The sequence below is a fragment of the Cricetulus griseus genome, chromosome 6, assembly GCF_003668045.3.
Source record: "Cricetulus griseus strain 17A/GY chromosome 6, alternate assembly CriGri-PICRH-1.0, whole genome shotgun sequence".
In the NCBI taxonomy this organism is placed as follows: domain Eukaryota; kingdom Metazoa; phylum Chordata; class Mammalia; order Rodentia; family Cricetidae; genus Cricetulus; species Cricetulus griseus.
In genome coordinates this window covers 128,958,638-128,973,323 of record NC_048599.1, presented here as the reverse complement: position 1 = coordinate 128,973,323, position 14,686 = coordinate 128,958,638, and the positions used below count along the sequence as shown (strand labels likewise).

The 14,686-nt window shown below is 45.5% G+C and overlaps 1 protein-coding gene across 2 annotated transcripts in view; it reads right to left on the bottom strand.

The window, feature by feature from the left end:
* Zeb2 (zinc finger E-box binding homeobox 2) overlaps window positions 1–13,500 on the bottom strand; it is a 128,050-nt gene extending 114,550 nt beyond the window's left edge. The window contains exons 1-2 of one of the 2 annotated variants that reach the window (XM_035446813.1): window positions 13,485–13,500; window positions 13,156–13,297 (exon numbers count right to left, since the gene is read on the bottom strand). In XM_035446813.1, the coding sequence (XP_035302704.1) occupies window positions 13,156–13,228 (73 nt within the window). In that variant the 5' untranslated portion in view covers window positions 13,229–13,297; window positions 13,485–13,500. Of the gene's footprint in view, window positions 1–13,155; window positions 13,298–13,484 lie in introns of those variants that run through there. The other variant, XM_035446814.1, reaches the window with a different exon arrangement.
* Window positions 13,501–14,686: the final 1,186 nt, after the last annotated feature.

Sequence of the window (14,686 nt, the reverse complement as noted above, 5' to 3'; positions counted from 1 at the left end):
TTCTAGACCAGTGATCATGAGATTTGGCTTTTGAGCTTTACTAAGTATTGGGGAGGTGCCTCAAATCACCCCCTTCCATTTAATTAAGTGTGCCCACTTCTCTTTAGGCATCCAATCAGAGTAAGCAAATGTGAACTTAGGAAGGGCTGAGGGGCCCTAGCGGTAGCAACTAGCTGATTCTAGACCTTTCCTCTTTCTCCAGGAGCAAGTGCTCTTTCGATTGGCCCAGGAGGGGCTGGGGTTCCCCAACACCCTAGTTGAAAAGCTTCCTTTTCTTCCAGCCTCTCCCCCTCTCTGTCTTTCACTCGGCTGCTGTCAGTTTGCTGCCTGTACTTTGGCTGTCTCTTTTCTAGTCTCTACCCTGTGAGTTTCTGGCCTGCCAATTTCAACTTGAAGCTTGACTGGGCTGATTTGATGCAAATACCTCCAGGGAAAACCCTGAAACTGATGAACAGTTATGTCAAGTCGATTTTGCACCATCGGGAAAAGGTAACCTCTGCGAGAAAAAAAAACAACAAGGTTAAAGAGACAAGGGCTTTTCACGTGTAATACCTCTGCTGCACATCTCGTTCACTGTTTACCATCCCTCAGAAATTGTAACTGTCAGAATTAGTCCTAATTGCAGATGCGAAAGCTGCCATTATAATAAAAACAGAGGCAGTGCAGGCATTAAATGTAGCAGCCTAATTTGTGAGACTACAGAAAAGGTAGAGTAAATGAATATTTCATTACTTTAATTACCAGGGACTACTCCTTTCTTGCTGTCTTATGATAAGTGTTGCTGTAACTAGCAACAGCAAACATCCACTAAAACATAAAGTGCAATAATCGTCCTGCTGTCAGGATCACCACTTTAAAATACGAGCAGGGAAAAAAATATAATGGTTTATCTATTTCTTGGAGATTGCAGAAGTAGAAGACGGAAATTCATTTAACATCGGGGGGAAAAATGCACACACAAAGGCACCAGTAAACAGGGTTTAGTCAGAGAGTAATGGCTCCAACAGAGAAAAGACAAATTTCATTCGACTGTACAATCTGAAATGCTGGCCCTAAAAAAACACTAGAAAGCAAAAAGTAGAAGGTATTGCATTTGGATGTTTTTTAAGGCAAAATTTTGTTTTGTGTTTGTTGCACTATGTAATCATGTGAACTTTAGAAAATAAAGCCCAAGTGATTTGGGGAAAGACAAGGAGAGCAAGCTGTTTTTTAAATGACTAAGCAAAGGTGGAAAAAGTTCAAGTTGGCAAAAGTTTAGAAGCTCAGTTCAGTTTCATTGAAAAAGACCAGATAAAGCCTGCCAGAAAAGGACTTTGCCTGCAACCCCAGAGTACTGATTCCTAAGAGTTAGGGAGGACTAATAATCAGTCACCACTGACACCTTGGAAACCCTTTCCCACCTCTCGACACTGTCAACTTCAAGTGTGGGGGAGGGGAAGGAGGTGGACCTGGGAATGGGGGTGTGGCTGAGGAGGTCACTGAGACTGGTTGAAGCCAGCCTGTCTCTGCATTTATCACTTTGTCCCGGAGGAGGTGTTTGTTCAACACAGAAGTTTGACAGCACAAAAACACTGTGGCCAGAAACCCTATCAAAAAACCTACTGACACGTATCATTTGTGCTCTGAACTTTACAAGGCAAGGCCACCTCACTCTATCTGCCCAGGTAGAAAGCACCACACATTTCTAAGTATTTAGTATAGTTTTAAATCTCCCTCTCCTTTTCTCCTAAACACCATAAACACTATTTTAAAATACCATCTTTAGTCAGGACCCCAGAATGCTGCTTTTTTTTTTCTTTTCTTTCCCATAATGACTTGTAATCAATTTAGGATAATCTGTGTTAAGGTTGCTACTATTGAAGGAAAACAGCTTAAAAGCATAAAGCTAGTAATTTATCCTAAATAATACACTTAAGCTTAGATTAACAGGCACAAGTAAGTTTTTTTAAGAATCAGGTAGCATGGAGAACACTTTTCCCTCCAGAAACCCTACTGCAAAACTCTATACCACTTCTTTCCATCTACTCTTTTTATTTATATGCATCTCATTCACGTGATGGATATTCTAATAGAGGCTAAAGAGAAAGAGAACCAGAATGAGGGTCTAGTGGGCATTACCGTTTGTGTGTATACAAGAGTGTGTGCATGGGTACTGGGTTTAGGGCTTCACATTTCGTTAGTAGAGCAAAGGTGATGGGAAATCTTTAGAGGACAACCATTTTGCTCCTAGATAGTTCCTCCTTAATAGGTCTATTTATTATGAAAACACAACCTACTGAGTTCTTTCTATGTAAACCTCACCTCTTAGAACTGAGAAATCTCATGATGGGAAACACTTCCATTGATGTGCTTGGTGTCGAAAATAGAAACAGGTACTTCCAAGAATAGGCAAACTGCAAAGTTTCCTTGATTACAGTTTCTTGGATATGTAAGAGAATATAAATACAATTTAAATAGTGAAAGCTGTATGCTGAATTTATGGATCACGTGGGTGGGCACTGACTGCTTGAGATGTTCTCATTTGTATGTGAGGAAAAAAATCTCAGATTTTTACAGAGTATGATACTTTAATTTGTTTGTATCTCCTTAGTTTTTGGGGGGAGTGGCTACTTCCTTGTTTGAAACATTTTTTCCCTTTCTAGATTAATTAAGAAATGTGAAACCATCTGTAAAGAGCAAAACCTGATATTTTGTCATATAAGCGATGTTGCTATTACTGTTTTTTATGTGGAATGTGTCTTGTCATGGAAAATCATTATGGGTAAGCACTTATTCTCAAAAGAAAGGAATCATTTTACCTCTGTCACCTGAGATTATTTTTAAGCTTCTTCTGTATCCTGGAGATGTAGAAATCACACCTTCCTTTAAGTTAAGTTGGATAAACTGACCAATTCTGTATTTATTGTTTGATAGAAAGAATGGCCTCATACAAATGAGATGCAAATTTTAACCTCAAAATATTCAAGTTAGGAATTCAACCTCTTCACATTTATGGTAGAAGGTATGTGAACAAAGGTGAAGTAATGCACATATACACAAAAATGAAGAAGAACCCCGTATGATAGTGACAACAGAATGTGACACTGGAGCCTATTGGTTGGGAAGTTGTTGCAGCCTTAATTTCATAGTTAAAATAGGAGAGGTAACTAACAGTTCTATCTCATCTTCTCACTGTAATGTCAGCTTCAAGTCTCAGTATTTTAACTTAGCTCGGCAAGAGAACTAACTGCAAACAATCGTGACTCATTATGACGATTGCATCCCAGATGAAAAAATGAAAGCAAAGTTTCAGTCAGGTCCTCTGGGAAATGGTTTCTCCTTTCTATCCTCTATGGCAGAGCACTTGTTCTTCTGAGGTTGTTTTCTGAAAGCCAGTGCTAATGTCTAAGCAAGCCTGCAGTGCCCACTGCTACTGGGCATGGCTTTATCAGCTCTCATACTTTCTTGGGTCACACTCACACAGTTATCTGATGAAACATCGATCATCTTCCTTCTCCTTTCTCTATTCAGCTCCTTTAACTTTCCTGTCAGAAGCCCGAAAATAAAATAAAATAAAACCTGCCGTTACTGTTGCTGAGGGGAGACAAAGTTTAACTTCTGGGCTGGCAATTGGAGAATAATTCATGAGCAGATTTCTAGCAAATGATATGATTTGCTAAATTTTGGTCTTTGATTTATATTTATGTACTCCTGCTACTGCTATAAGGTTGTGCCAGTCTCAATTAGATCATGAATGAGATCATTTTAATTCAGCCCCCAAACTGTGACCTGACCATGGTCTGAAAGTGTTCAAAAAGTAATTTTAAGCCTCCTTTTGATTTGAAAAGGAATACTGCATGCTTGGTCGTTCATACAAATAACATAAAACTTAATTATTGGATGATTTGGCAGAGGATCTTCTTGCCAAACAACAGTCAATGCCAGCTACTGTGAAGCTGGCGCTACCCAGGCCCTAGCCCACAGCCCCCTTGTGTATGGGTGTTTGTTCATTGTGTCTTAGGGCAAGATATTTCAAATAGGATTCATGGATCTGGGATGCAGGGTGCAACCCAAAGGGTGTACCATATTTATAACTTCAGTTAAAAAATGCTGTCTCACCTAGGAGGGAAGTAGATCTTCGCTGTCAAATCACCAGGAGGCTGTGACAAAGGGAGCTTGCAGCCTGACACACGGTGTAACAACATAGCAAACACCTTTAATTCTGTCATGTCTCATACCCTTTACTTTCTCACACATTTATGGCTGCTCGAACATTGACACCTACACTCTCTTTCGAAACTAAATAAGGCGATCTTATTTAAGCCCAAATGCAACACCTGTAAAGTTATTCTTGTGCCCAACAAAAAATAACCATTAACTCCTTCCCCATAAAAACCTCTCTGCTTGCTTTGGAAAGTCTCAAGCTGGTAACAGTGGCCCAAGGGCCTGACTCCGAGGTTCACATGACCCCTTGAGCTCTGATGGGTAGGCAAGACCTGCCCCTCCCAAGGATGCCAGGGCTGGGGTAATTTCACTGTCTGATTGGCCTTTGAAGCTTTTCATCACAAACTTCTGGTGACTTTCATAGTAAGGAGAGAGGCCCCAGCTGCTCCATTCCCTCTAGCGACCGGAGTCTAATATTTTTAAAAGCTAGAAATGAAAATAGCTTTTCTAAAGATATTTCTTGGAATATTTAATGTGCTGTCTTGACTCCCTTTCTCTATCTTTTTTTTTTCCTTGCCAATTATAAACCACCATTTGGAGGGCTTATGAGCAATGTAAGTCCACCTCATCTAATTAAACCACATTGTTTTAAAAGCTTGAACAGTTTTCATGTCTACAAGACTTGTCTGAATAATAAACTGCTAGAGCCAGAATTCTGAGTGTCTTTGGAGAGCCAAGATTTCATCTGCTGAGTGCAAAGGGCCAGGCACTGAAAGAGTTAACCCGCATTGCTGGGTAGGTTAATGTCACAGCTGCCCGGTACCTCACTTAACAAAAGCCTCCTTTTGCAAACAGACTCCCACCCCCCCACCCCCAGTGTCCAAAGGTGTTTACTGAAGTAAATCTGCCTAAATCCTTCATTGCTTGAGTCATGGGGGTGGATAGGAGGGGTGGAAGGTGTAGGGCTAATCTCTTTTTGTAAATTCTGTAAATCTTCTGGGAAAAAGGAAGAAAAAAAAAAAAAACCTAGGAATCTGTGTCACATGCCCATGTACAACTCCTAATGTGTCCATTCCTGCTGCTCTCATAAGTGAAGTACACCACATGGGTGTTGAAACAGCCACCCGTATCAAACAGTTCTCTCTTCTTTTGCAAAGCCTGTATGTCCAAGGTTGTGTGGCGTGTGTGTGTGTGTGTGTGTGTGTGTGTGTGTGTGTGTGTGTGTGTGTGTGTGCATTGTGCGTGTGATCTAATTGTTGAGGAAGAACTGTTGGTATCTTAAAAGTGGTTTCAGAAAGTGGAAAAAGACAAGACGGTTCTACAGCAAGATAATGTACTGAAAAGTTGTCACGAGAGGGACCTGCTCTTGCCGTGGTCTTGTTCCAGTGTCATCAACTGCATGTTACTTTTGCATGTTGAAAATGGAGACAAATAACACAGGAAAACCTGACAGGTCCGCCTACGAGGGTTTAAACAATTCCCAGCAAGAAGGAGCCCTTTAGGCACAAACTTTCTCTGTCAAGAAAACGTGAACACCACCAGCCCCTCCCTACAAATCCTGAAGCATCCAGTTTGAGATACAAAAAGGCTGTCATCTCACAAATGTTAAACATACTAAAAAAATCTGAAAAAAAAAGTATGGAGAAGGTGTGAAAAACGTGGCACTTTACAGCCCTCAAAGCTTTTTAAAATAGAACAACTTTTCCCCCTAAAATTCTTTTCAGAGATTTTTTTTTTCCTTTTTGGCTCATCTGAGAGTTTCTTTCTTGGCTTTTTTCCCCTTTCATTTGAAAATATGAATTATCATAAAAAGTCAGGGTTGGGGGGGTGGGAATGGGAAAGTCTTTTCCAGTTTTCCTGAGGATTTTTTGTCTGTGTTCAGGCTGTGCACCAGCCCCTTCAACCAGACCAGGGCTGGGTCTCCAAGCCCGCCCCTTCCCACCCACCCTCCAGTGCCCTCGCCTCCTAGGTCATATGGTAAACAATCATAGTTATTAAGGCCAAATTGTAAGTAGCATTCGGGAGTGGGAAGTCTGCACACCTGACTCCCAAATCTAACAGGCTTCTAGGGTAGAATTCAATCCCTCTCTTACACTTTTTACCTCAAGTGGAGCGGTGGCCATGAATAGTACAGACATGCCATCTTGTAACACTATATGCCTGTCAGGAGGGACAGGCACGGTTGAGCGTCAACTATGTAAGGCTGGTAACTAGGGGAAGGCCAACAAACAGCCACAAACACCTAAGTTACTTTACTCAGCCACTATCTTCTGCCTGCCTTCCCCCCCCCCCTCTCTCTCTCTCTCTCTCTCTCTCTCTCTCTCTCTTTTCATCTTGGCTTTCAGTGGCAGAATGCAAATGGAGCCTGCCGGCGGTGAAAGGGCTGAATTGTGATTAAGAAGAAGAAGAGCTCTTTCTTTGTTCTCCCCTCAGGGGATGTTTACTGGGAGAGACACAGCGGATCAGATATGAAAGGCATTCAGGTCAGCATTGATGTGAGCGAAAGTGAAATCATACCTAAGGCATTCAAAAGACCGCCGTGTCAGGGGTTCAGCTAACGGTGCAGCTACTGTGTGTCTTCCCAGAGAGGCAAAAAAAAAAAAAAAAAAAAAAAAAAAAAAAAAAATCCTTCCACTGACTGGCGATTTCTTTTTCCCCTAATTTGCTACAAAATTATAAAGCCCCCCCCCCACCCATTTACTTCCCACCACATGACACAACAGTGAGGATTTTCTCTCCTCCTGGACCACACACAAAACCAGACCAACTTCTAATGATGGTATTACATAAATGACCCAGCAAGGCACCATCCGATCTGTGAAAGATTTTTAAACAGGTGTACTCATATGGACTTACATAGATGTATGAAATGCATGCAGGAGAGAATTGAGAGGAGAGGAACTCCAAAAGACACATGCATGGATGGCTTTTCCTGTCAGCACCCTGGCAGAAAACTCTCTCTCTCTCTCTCTCTCTCTCTCTCTCTCTCTCTCTCTCTCTCACACACACACACACACACACACACACTCTCTCTCTCTCTCTCTCACACACACACACACACACTCGCGCGCGCGGCGCGCGCGCGCGCACACACACACACACACACACACACACACACACACAGAGAGAGAGAGAGAGAGAGAGAGAGAGAGAGAGCACAGAACACCTTAAAATGAAATTCTTTATTTACTTTGTAATTACTAGTTACACTTTTCTTGAGAGCTTTTGCTCTGACACAACTGTCACCTAAGATAAAAGTATTTGGCACACAGCTTATAAAGGCAAGGTTTCCTGCAGCCTGATAACTATTATCGGCTTTTTTCTCTAAAAACTGCTTGATGAAGAAATCCTTGGATCTTACTTTCAAAAGTTTACACTCCTTACAGCCCAAATAGTCATTCAATAGGTTTATTCCCCCCAAGTGGTAAGCTGATGATGTTGGCACAAACAGAGCTATATAAATATATACAAAATTCACAAATCACAGCAAACACACTCACAACAAGGAGGGTCCTGGATGTTCCAAGGCTCAAAAATTAAAAGGAAAATCACATTTCATCTTCTGGTTATTTAAGAAAAAAAGAGAAATAAAGAAACGAAGCTGCATTTATTGGTTTTGAATCATCCCTCTCTCTGCTCTGAATTCTATTCTTCAACATTCACATCTTGGCTAAAAAGCATATTTGGGCTTATGGTAACATCTGCTTTTGTGGTGACATTTTGTGTATTTTCAACTAGTGTTTCTGCATCACAGATTTTTCTCCTTTATCTTTTTGCTCTAAAAAGACAAGCAAAGAGCAATCAAAAAGGTGTCTGACTTGGCCATTCAGACAATTGCCCCCTTGTGGGAATGCGGGAATGAATGGTACAGTGGACACCCAGCACCATTGACGTTATAAACATGTAAATGAAACACATTAGCGCAGACAATCAATTGTCTGTGAGCATTGCAAACCTGCACTCCTTCTCTCTGTGACAGGCACAAAATAGTGTCTACCTTGGGAAGCCACAGTGCTGGAGAGGAATAGGACAAAGAATCTCCTTTCACATAGAAGAAAATGCACCTTCAGAGCCTTGGAAGAATGCAAGATGACAAAGAGAGTTGTAAGGAAAAGCAACCACCCCCCCCCCGGCCCGCCCCGGAATAATAAGACTCCTGTTAGAGAGCTAGTAGCAGCCTTTATTCCTACCTTCAGGGGAAGCACACATTCCCCCTACCCCAGCAAAATATGGCAATCAGGGTCTTGAACAACCTCTTGTAATTTTCTTTAAGCAAATTAAGAAAGAGAGCATGAAGGGAAGAGTGTAAAACCTATGACAGAGCAGTTTAACAGGGGGTTGCAGTCTAGGTTTTCCCCCACATTTGAAAATAAATGCTAAAAGACCTGAAATCATTTTTACTTGACAACAGAGCAACACTGCAAAGTTTAAAATCTGAAGTCTACCCCTATCCCTGGTGGACCGCCACAGCAAGGATGCCACCAGGCTGGCTGCTGGCTCCACTGTGAACCAAAGCACGTGTCTACCCCAATTGGCTTAGTTTTTCCAAACCAAAATAAAACAAATAGATCAGTCTAGATACATAGCCCCCAGCCTTGTGTGTGCAGCGTCTCCACAGAGAGAACAGGATGGAGATGGATATCTCTGGAGCACCCTCAGAGCTGGTACCTGCCTTACCAGCCTGAGAGCATCCAAGTAAGGAAACAGGCTCCCTTGAACAAGCTCATCAACTTTACGAAAGCGACTTGCCAAAGATTTCCACTGTTGCAAAGATAGGTGAGCTGTGACCACTTAGAGTCTGAAGGACATTATCCTGCTTTGATATGTACAGAGGGTCTCTCACTCCCTGTTGCCCATCCCTACTTCACTTCTGAGGGAGGAGAGGTGGAAGCCTCACCCTGAGATGGGGTTGATTGCAGTCCCCTTTCTTCCCAGTTAAGCACCTCTGCTATGGGAGCAACCTCTCCATCCCTCATTGCCTCTCAGCCTCACTATCAGCTCCTCCACTCCCTTTAAAGAAGTGGAAAGGAGTGAAGGTTTCTTTTATGCAGGGATAATCATTTCTGTTCATCTGATTGCTTCTCCCCAAGACATTCAACTTGAGTACTGTTCTTTATAAACTGAAAATCAGAGAGCAAAGGTGTTTGGTAAAAGCTGCCTTGCCTGGTCCCCCACCCCCACCCTCTAGCCCACAGCACCCAAACCTTTAGCAGAAACTTTGAAGCAAAATCAAGCTAACTTTTCCTTCCTTCTTTCATTTCCTTCTTCTCCCTTCCTAATTCAGTTTTTCCTTAAAAGACAACTTCAATCCTTCCTCCGAAACTGGCAGCCCAGCGATTTCATTTTTCGTTACAATATGCATACGCCTGTGTGATTTTTTCCAGAGTCTGATGGTGGAACACAGGGAACTGGGGGGACAGGCCCCTCTTCGCAGAAGGTTGCTAATGAAGAAGAAATCGGAGCATTCCAGGACCTGCTGCCTAAATCAAGGGGCGAAAGCAACAAACTTTGCAAGTTACAAACTGGCTGCAAGTGGTGGCAGACTGCAGCCGAGTCTTTCCATTTTGGAGTCCTCATTCCTGCCTCCAAGGCTATGTGGAGATAGTGGGGTATAATCAGAGGACTATAAAGGGGGGGCTGGCTTTCCCCCTCCTTTCCAGCCTTAGTGAAAGTGTTACAAAGTGAGTCAGGCAGCTGAGGATCATCTGACTGAACTTTCTCGAAACCTACACACATTTTTGTCTGCTGGCTATTTGCTTTTCGTCTCCTTCCCTAACCCTACTCCCCCTTTCCTCCCTGAACATCTTATTTTCTAGGAAGAGATTTCCTGCTTTCTCTGTGGGTGAAAGGAGAGGAACTGCTAGCCATGGTTTAGCTTGGTCCTGGCACTGTCTTTGCTAGTCATCTTGCTGGCCTGAGAATATGGGAGGTTGAATTTTTTTTTAGATTGCTCCTCTCTTTCTATATTTATGTCCCCTGATCTGCCTTCTTGTTCTGGGCTTAAAAAAATAGTACACATCACTATCTTCTAAGCCAAGGTTTTGACCAGCCATTCAAACACACAGGGACTGCTTTGCCGGGTTTTGTTTCTATAGTCATTTAGTCTATACATACACACACCGTTGACTTCATTAAAATTATATAAAGTGCCATCTAGGTCTTAGCCACCCCCCCCCGCCCTGCAGCTTCTACTTCTACGATTATTGTTGCTATTATTCCTTTCCAGGAATTTCTATATGATGCTGATAAGCATCATCATATTTAGTGTTATCAGCAAAGACACAAGCTCAAAAGTGACATCTTTTCCATGAATCCAGGAAAGAAGAAAAACCCACTGAGTTCAGATAAACCCTGGCAATTCCCAAAGGAAAATGCATTGGGTATGTATTTGATGAGAAAGAAAATGAAAGAGTCATGGGGGTGGCCTTCCTACCTGCTTCCCAAGACCTGGACACTGTAAGTCAGATTAAACCCAAAGAGAATGATGACAAGTCCCCAGTTTACAGCACGTTTTCTCATAGACTCTTTGGAAAAAGAGACAGGTAACATTCTAAGTCAGAGAATCTGTGGGCAATAGACAGCCTTGCTGATGAGTGTTTAGGGTCTGGGACAAATGCGTGAAAATCACAGTTCAACTTTATCCACCTCAGAGTGTGGAAGCTTGTCCCAAATTAATGGCTGTTCATAGGGGAAATGATTGGTGTCCCTGACTGCATCCCTCCCTGGTACACTGTGTTACCTGTGAGGCCCTAATAGCCTGTGCCACCAGAGTTCCCAGGGAGCCTGGATCGCTCCCTATCCCCAAACTGGGCTGTGGCCTGACCTCACTGCTGGAGCCAAGTTGGTATTTCACAGCAAAATCATGAAGGGAGTGAAAGGAGGAAGAACAAGAAGAAACAAACACTTCAAATAGTCTTCACTGCAAAAGAATACTTCTGGTAGCCTCGCTTTAAATCTCATTCTCCTTTCTCTCAAAAATAACAGTTTAACATGGGGGGGGGGCTCATGATACAAAGCTTTTGTTATCCAGATGATCAGCAACGTGCTCCAGATACTTGTAAGGGGGGAAGCCCCACAACAGACATTGATTTTAGAAAATCAATAACTAACATTTAATAAAGGGAACAGAGGAAACACGAGAGAGGAGAGGGGAACATTGGATGTAATTTTAGTGTCTACTAAATTACCCAGAGATGGAGAAGGGGAGGTCTCCTGTGTAAGGACCACCTTAAATAATGCCAGGCAGCAATGAAGAAAAAATTAAATTAAAAGAGAGACACATGCACATACTTAAAAAGAGGCTGCCTGAACCGAATCTTGGGGACCATCTTGGAATATATTATTGTCCTTGTTTTTTTGTAATACTAAGCCAAGCAAACAGATCAAAGACAGCACAAAGAGGAAAGGCAGGGTAACATAACGAACAGTTTTTGACTAAAATTCTTCTATCACTCCCCCATATGGTTCTCCACCTCCACCACAACAAGCAAAGGACACACACACACACACACACACACACACACACACACACACACGGAGAGGTGAGAGAGGGAGATTATTTGTCTCTAACCAGAATCCTTTAGCCTTTGTGTTTTACTCCCACCAGCACCCCGAACTCCCACACTGCACCCCCCACCACCACCCCCGCCAACCCTCTGCACGCGGTGCAGCATTGAGGCAGGCTAGGGGAGCGCACAATTGTCCTCTCTAGAGGAAAGTTGTTCCAAGTGGGCCCAGGTAGTACCCGCCAGGGGCGGGCTGGGGGAGCGAGAACCCGGTCGTGTGCTATGACCCTTGTGCACAGCTCGGAGCGTCTACACCGCCCGCTCCCGGTGAGCCGGCTGAGAGCGAAAGGAGAGTGAAGTTTCCTTTCCGATTCTGGGCTGGCGCCGCTGGATCGCTTGTTTGTTTTGAGGGGATGCCCCCCCCCGTTTCTTTTCATTTTTTCTTTTAAAACTCAGTATCTTCCGTCAGCACCCACCCCCTGCACCCTCTGTCGTCCCCCAACTCTCTCCCCTCCCCCAAGCTCCTTCCGCGCACTTGCCAATCACTTTTCTCTTTTATTCCCACGATTTTGTTTGGGGGTAATACCTAGGGGGTCTCTCTCTCTCTCTCTCTCTCTCTCTCTCTCTCTCTCTCTCTCTCTCTCTCTCTCTCTCTCTCTCTCTCTCTCACACACACACACACACACACACTTCCAGTCTCACTCCAAAATGGACCTAAACTCTCACATACACACCCCTTTAATCTGCCACCTCTGGTCTGCGTGTCTCCTCGTACCCCCATCTCTTTCCTCCTTCCTGACTCAGCCCGGATAACGGGCTCCTCCGGGGATCCTTTTGGCGGTGGAGCAATTGCTGGGAAAAGTCTCCCTTCGCCCTACTCTCTGGCCCGGAGCGGGGCCTGAGCCTGCTGCATAGGAGCCGGGTCCCCAGTCCGCAGCTCCCGGCCCGTCCCTCCTACCCTTGAGTCCCCGCGTCCGGCCAGGGCCCGCTGCCCGCGGACCGTTACTTGGCGCACATAGAGGCGGCCCGGCGACTCCAGCAAGAAACTTTGAGGCTGGTGGAGGCGCAGTCTCCGGTCCCCTCCCTCGCCCTCGCCGCCTTTCTGCCACCCTCGCCCGCGCCCCTTAGTCCAGCGCTCCCGGGCGCCGGAGCCCCCGCCCTGTCCTCGCCGGCCGCTTCTGCCGCGGGGCCGGGGACCTGCGGGCCGGGGAACCGAGCAGGCGGAGGTGCCGGGGGTGCCGGGCCGCGGTGTGGAGCGCAGGTCCAGTCGGCAGCACTCGGAACAACCCCCCCGTCGCCCGGCGCTCACTTGGCCCCTCACTTGCTCAACTCCCCCCCCCCCGCCCCGGTGCAGCGGCCGCGCGTGGGGCTCCGGTGCTGGCCGCCGAGGGAGGTTCGCCCGCGAGCCCCAGGCGCCGGCGCCGGCTTCCTTCTCCCTCTCCCCCCCTTCCCCCTGGTCTCCGGCCGCGGAGTGGCCCGGAAAAGTTTGGTTCGGGCCTCTTCTTACCGTTTTTCCTCCTGGGATTGGCTTGTTTGCGCCTCTTGCACCGGGGGCCATCCGCCATGATCGGCTGCTTCATTGATAAGAGCGGATCAGATGGCAGTTCGCATGGACTCGGCGCCCTGCTTCGGCAGCACGCAGGCTCGATCTAGCAACCAAACACAGCGACAATGTGGGCATCGCCCGCGCCCATTGAAACGCGCGCGGGCCGCCCAGGGGAGCCGGGCCAGGGCCCGGGTGAGCACCCATCCGCGCCCCCAGCGCCAAAGTGAAACTTCGGCCCCCCTCCCCGCCCCCCACCCCAGCCTTGGCCCCGAGGCGCTTTGTGTTGTTACTGTTTGGTGTGTTGCACTCGCGAGGGGATCAGAGACAAGAATTACATCTTCAAAATGAGTCATAACTCCTGACCGTATGAGGGAATGCACACAGCGGTACAGTAAGACTGCTTGACTCAAGGCTAGGCGGACCCCTTCCTCCGAAAAGTCCTCAGCCGGGCTCGGGAACTTGGGGAGGGGGTCTTTCGCTCTCATCTTTTCTCATCCCTCCTCCGACCCCCCATTCCCAAGAGGGAAAAAAAGTAACAAACAACGCAAAACAGCCCTTGGATGAAGCACACTCGGGTAAATTGATAATAGTAATTACAGGAAGCCCACTCGCCCCGCGACCCCTCCCCTCCCCTTAGGAGTTATCGAGGCACTGTCTCTTTCCCCCTACACCCTCCGCCCCCAAATTAAGATTTCCCATTTTACCCGGTAAAAGAAATATAATTATAAGGCTCTCTGGACATTGTTCCTCCCCCAACCCCACCACTTGGACAATATTTACTTAAGTCGCCCCCCCTCACATGTTCCCCCACACTGATTTCCTTAAATTCTTTCAGTAGATTTTTTTTCTCTCTCTCTCAAGAAAGGAAAGAGAAAGTCCGTAGCCACTATGGCAACACTTTTAAGTTGTTCTAAATGATCGTATCCTTTTTGGCTTCGAAACTTTTGTACCTAAAAATCGAGGGAGGCGCTGCATTTTTTTTTTCCTCCCAGCTGAAACTGTCAAAACTTGGAGAAGGGGAACCTCGGAGGCAGGCCGGAGAAGAGGAGAACCCTGAAACTCCGCGGGGTGGGAAGATGCTGTGCTTCGAGGATTAGTTTAAACAGAGGGCTATAAAAGATGTAACAGATGCAAACTGTAACACAAGGGCCATTAACCCTTTCTCCGCCGCCCAGCACGCCCAGTTCCCTACACCCTGCACCTATTGTCTCCCGTGCTACAAGCTTTGCGGAAAACCTGGAAAGTGAGTATCAGTTTCCGCACATTTGCTGAGCGGGGTGAAGGGGGGCAGAGAGAAGGGGAAGTGGGTGTTGAAGAAAGCACTTTAAATATACCCAGGCATACAGTAGACTTTCAAGCTTGACACATTAAAAATCATTTCTTGTCTGTCTTATTAATTTGAAATTGTTGAGGGGGAAAACCCTGAAATAAAGAAATGGTCACACAAGCCTCTGGGATGAAACAGCTGTCTTGTCTGTATTTCTGCTGAGAC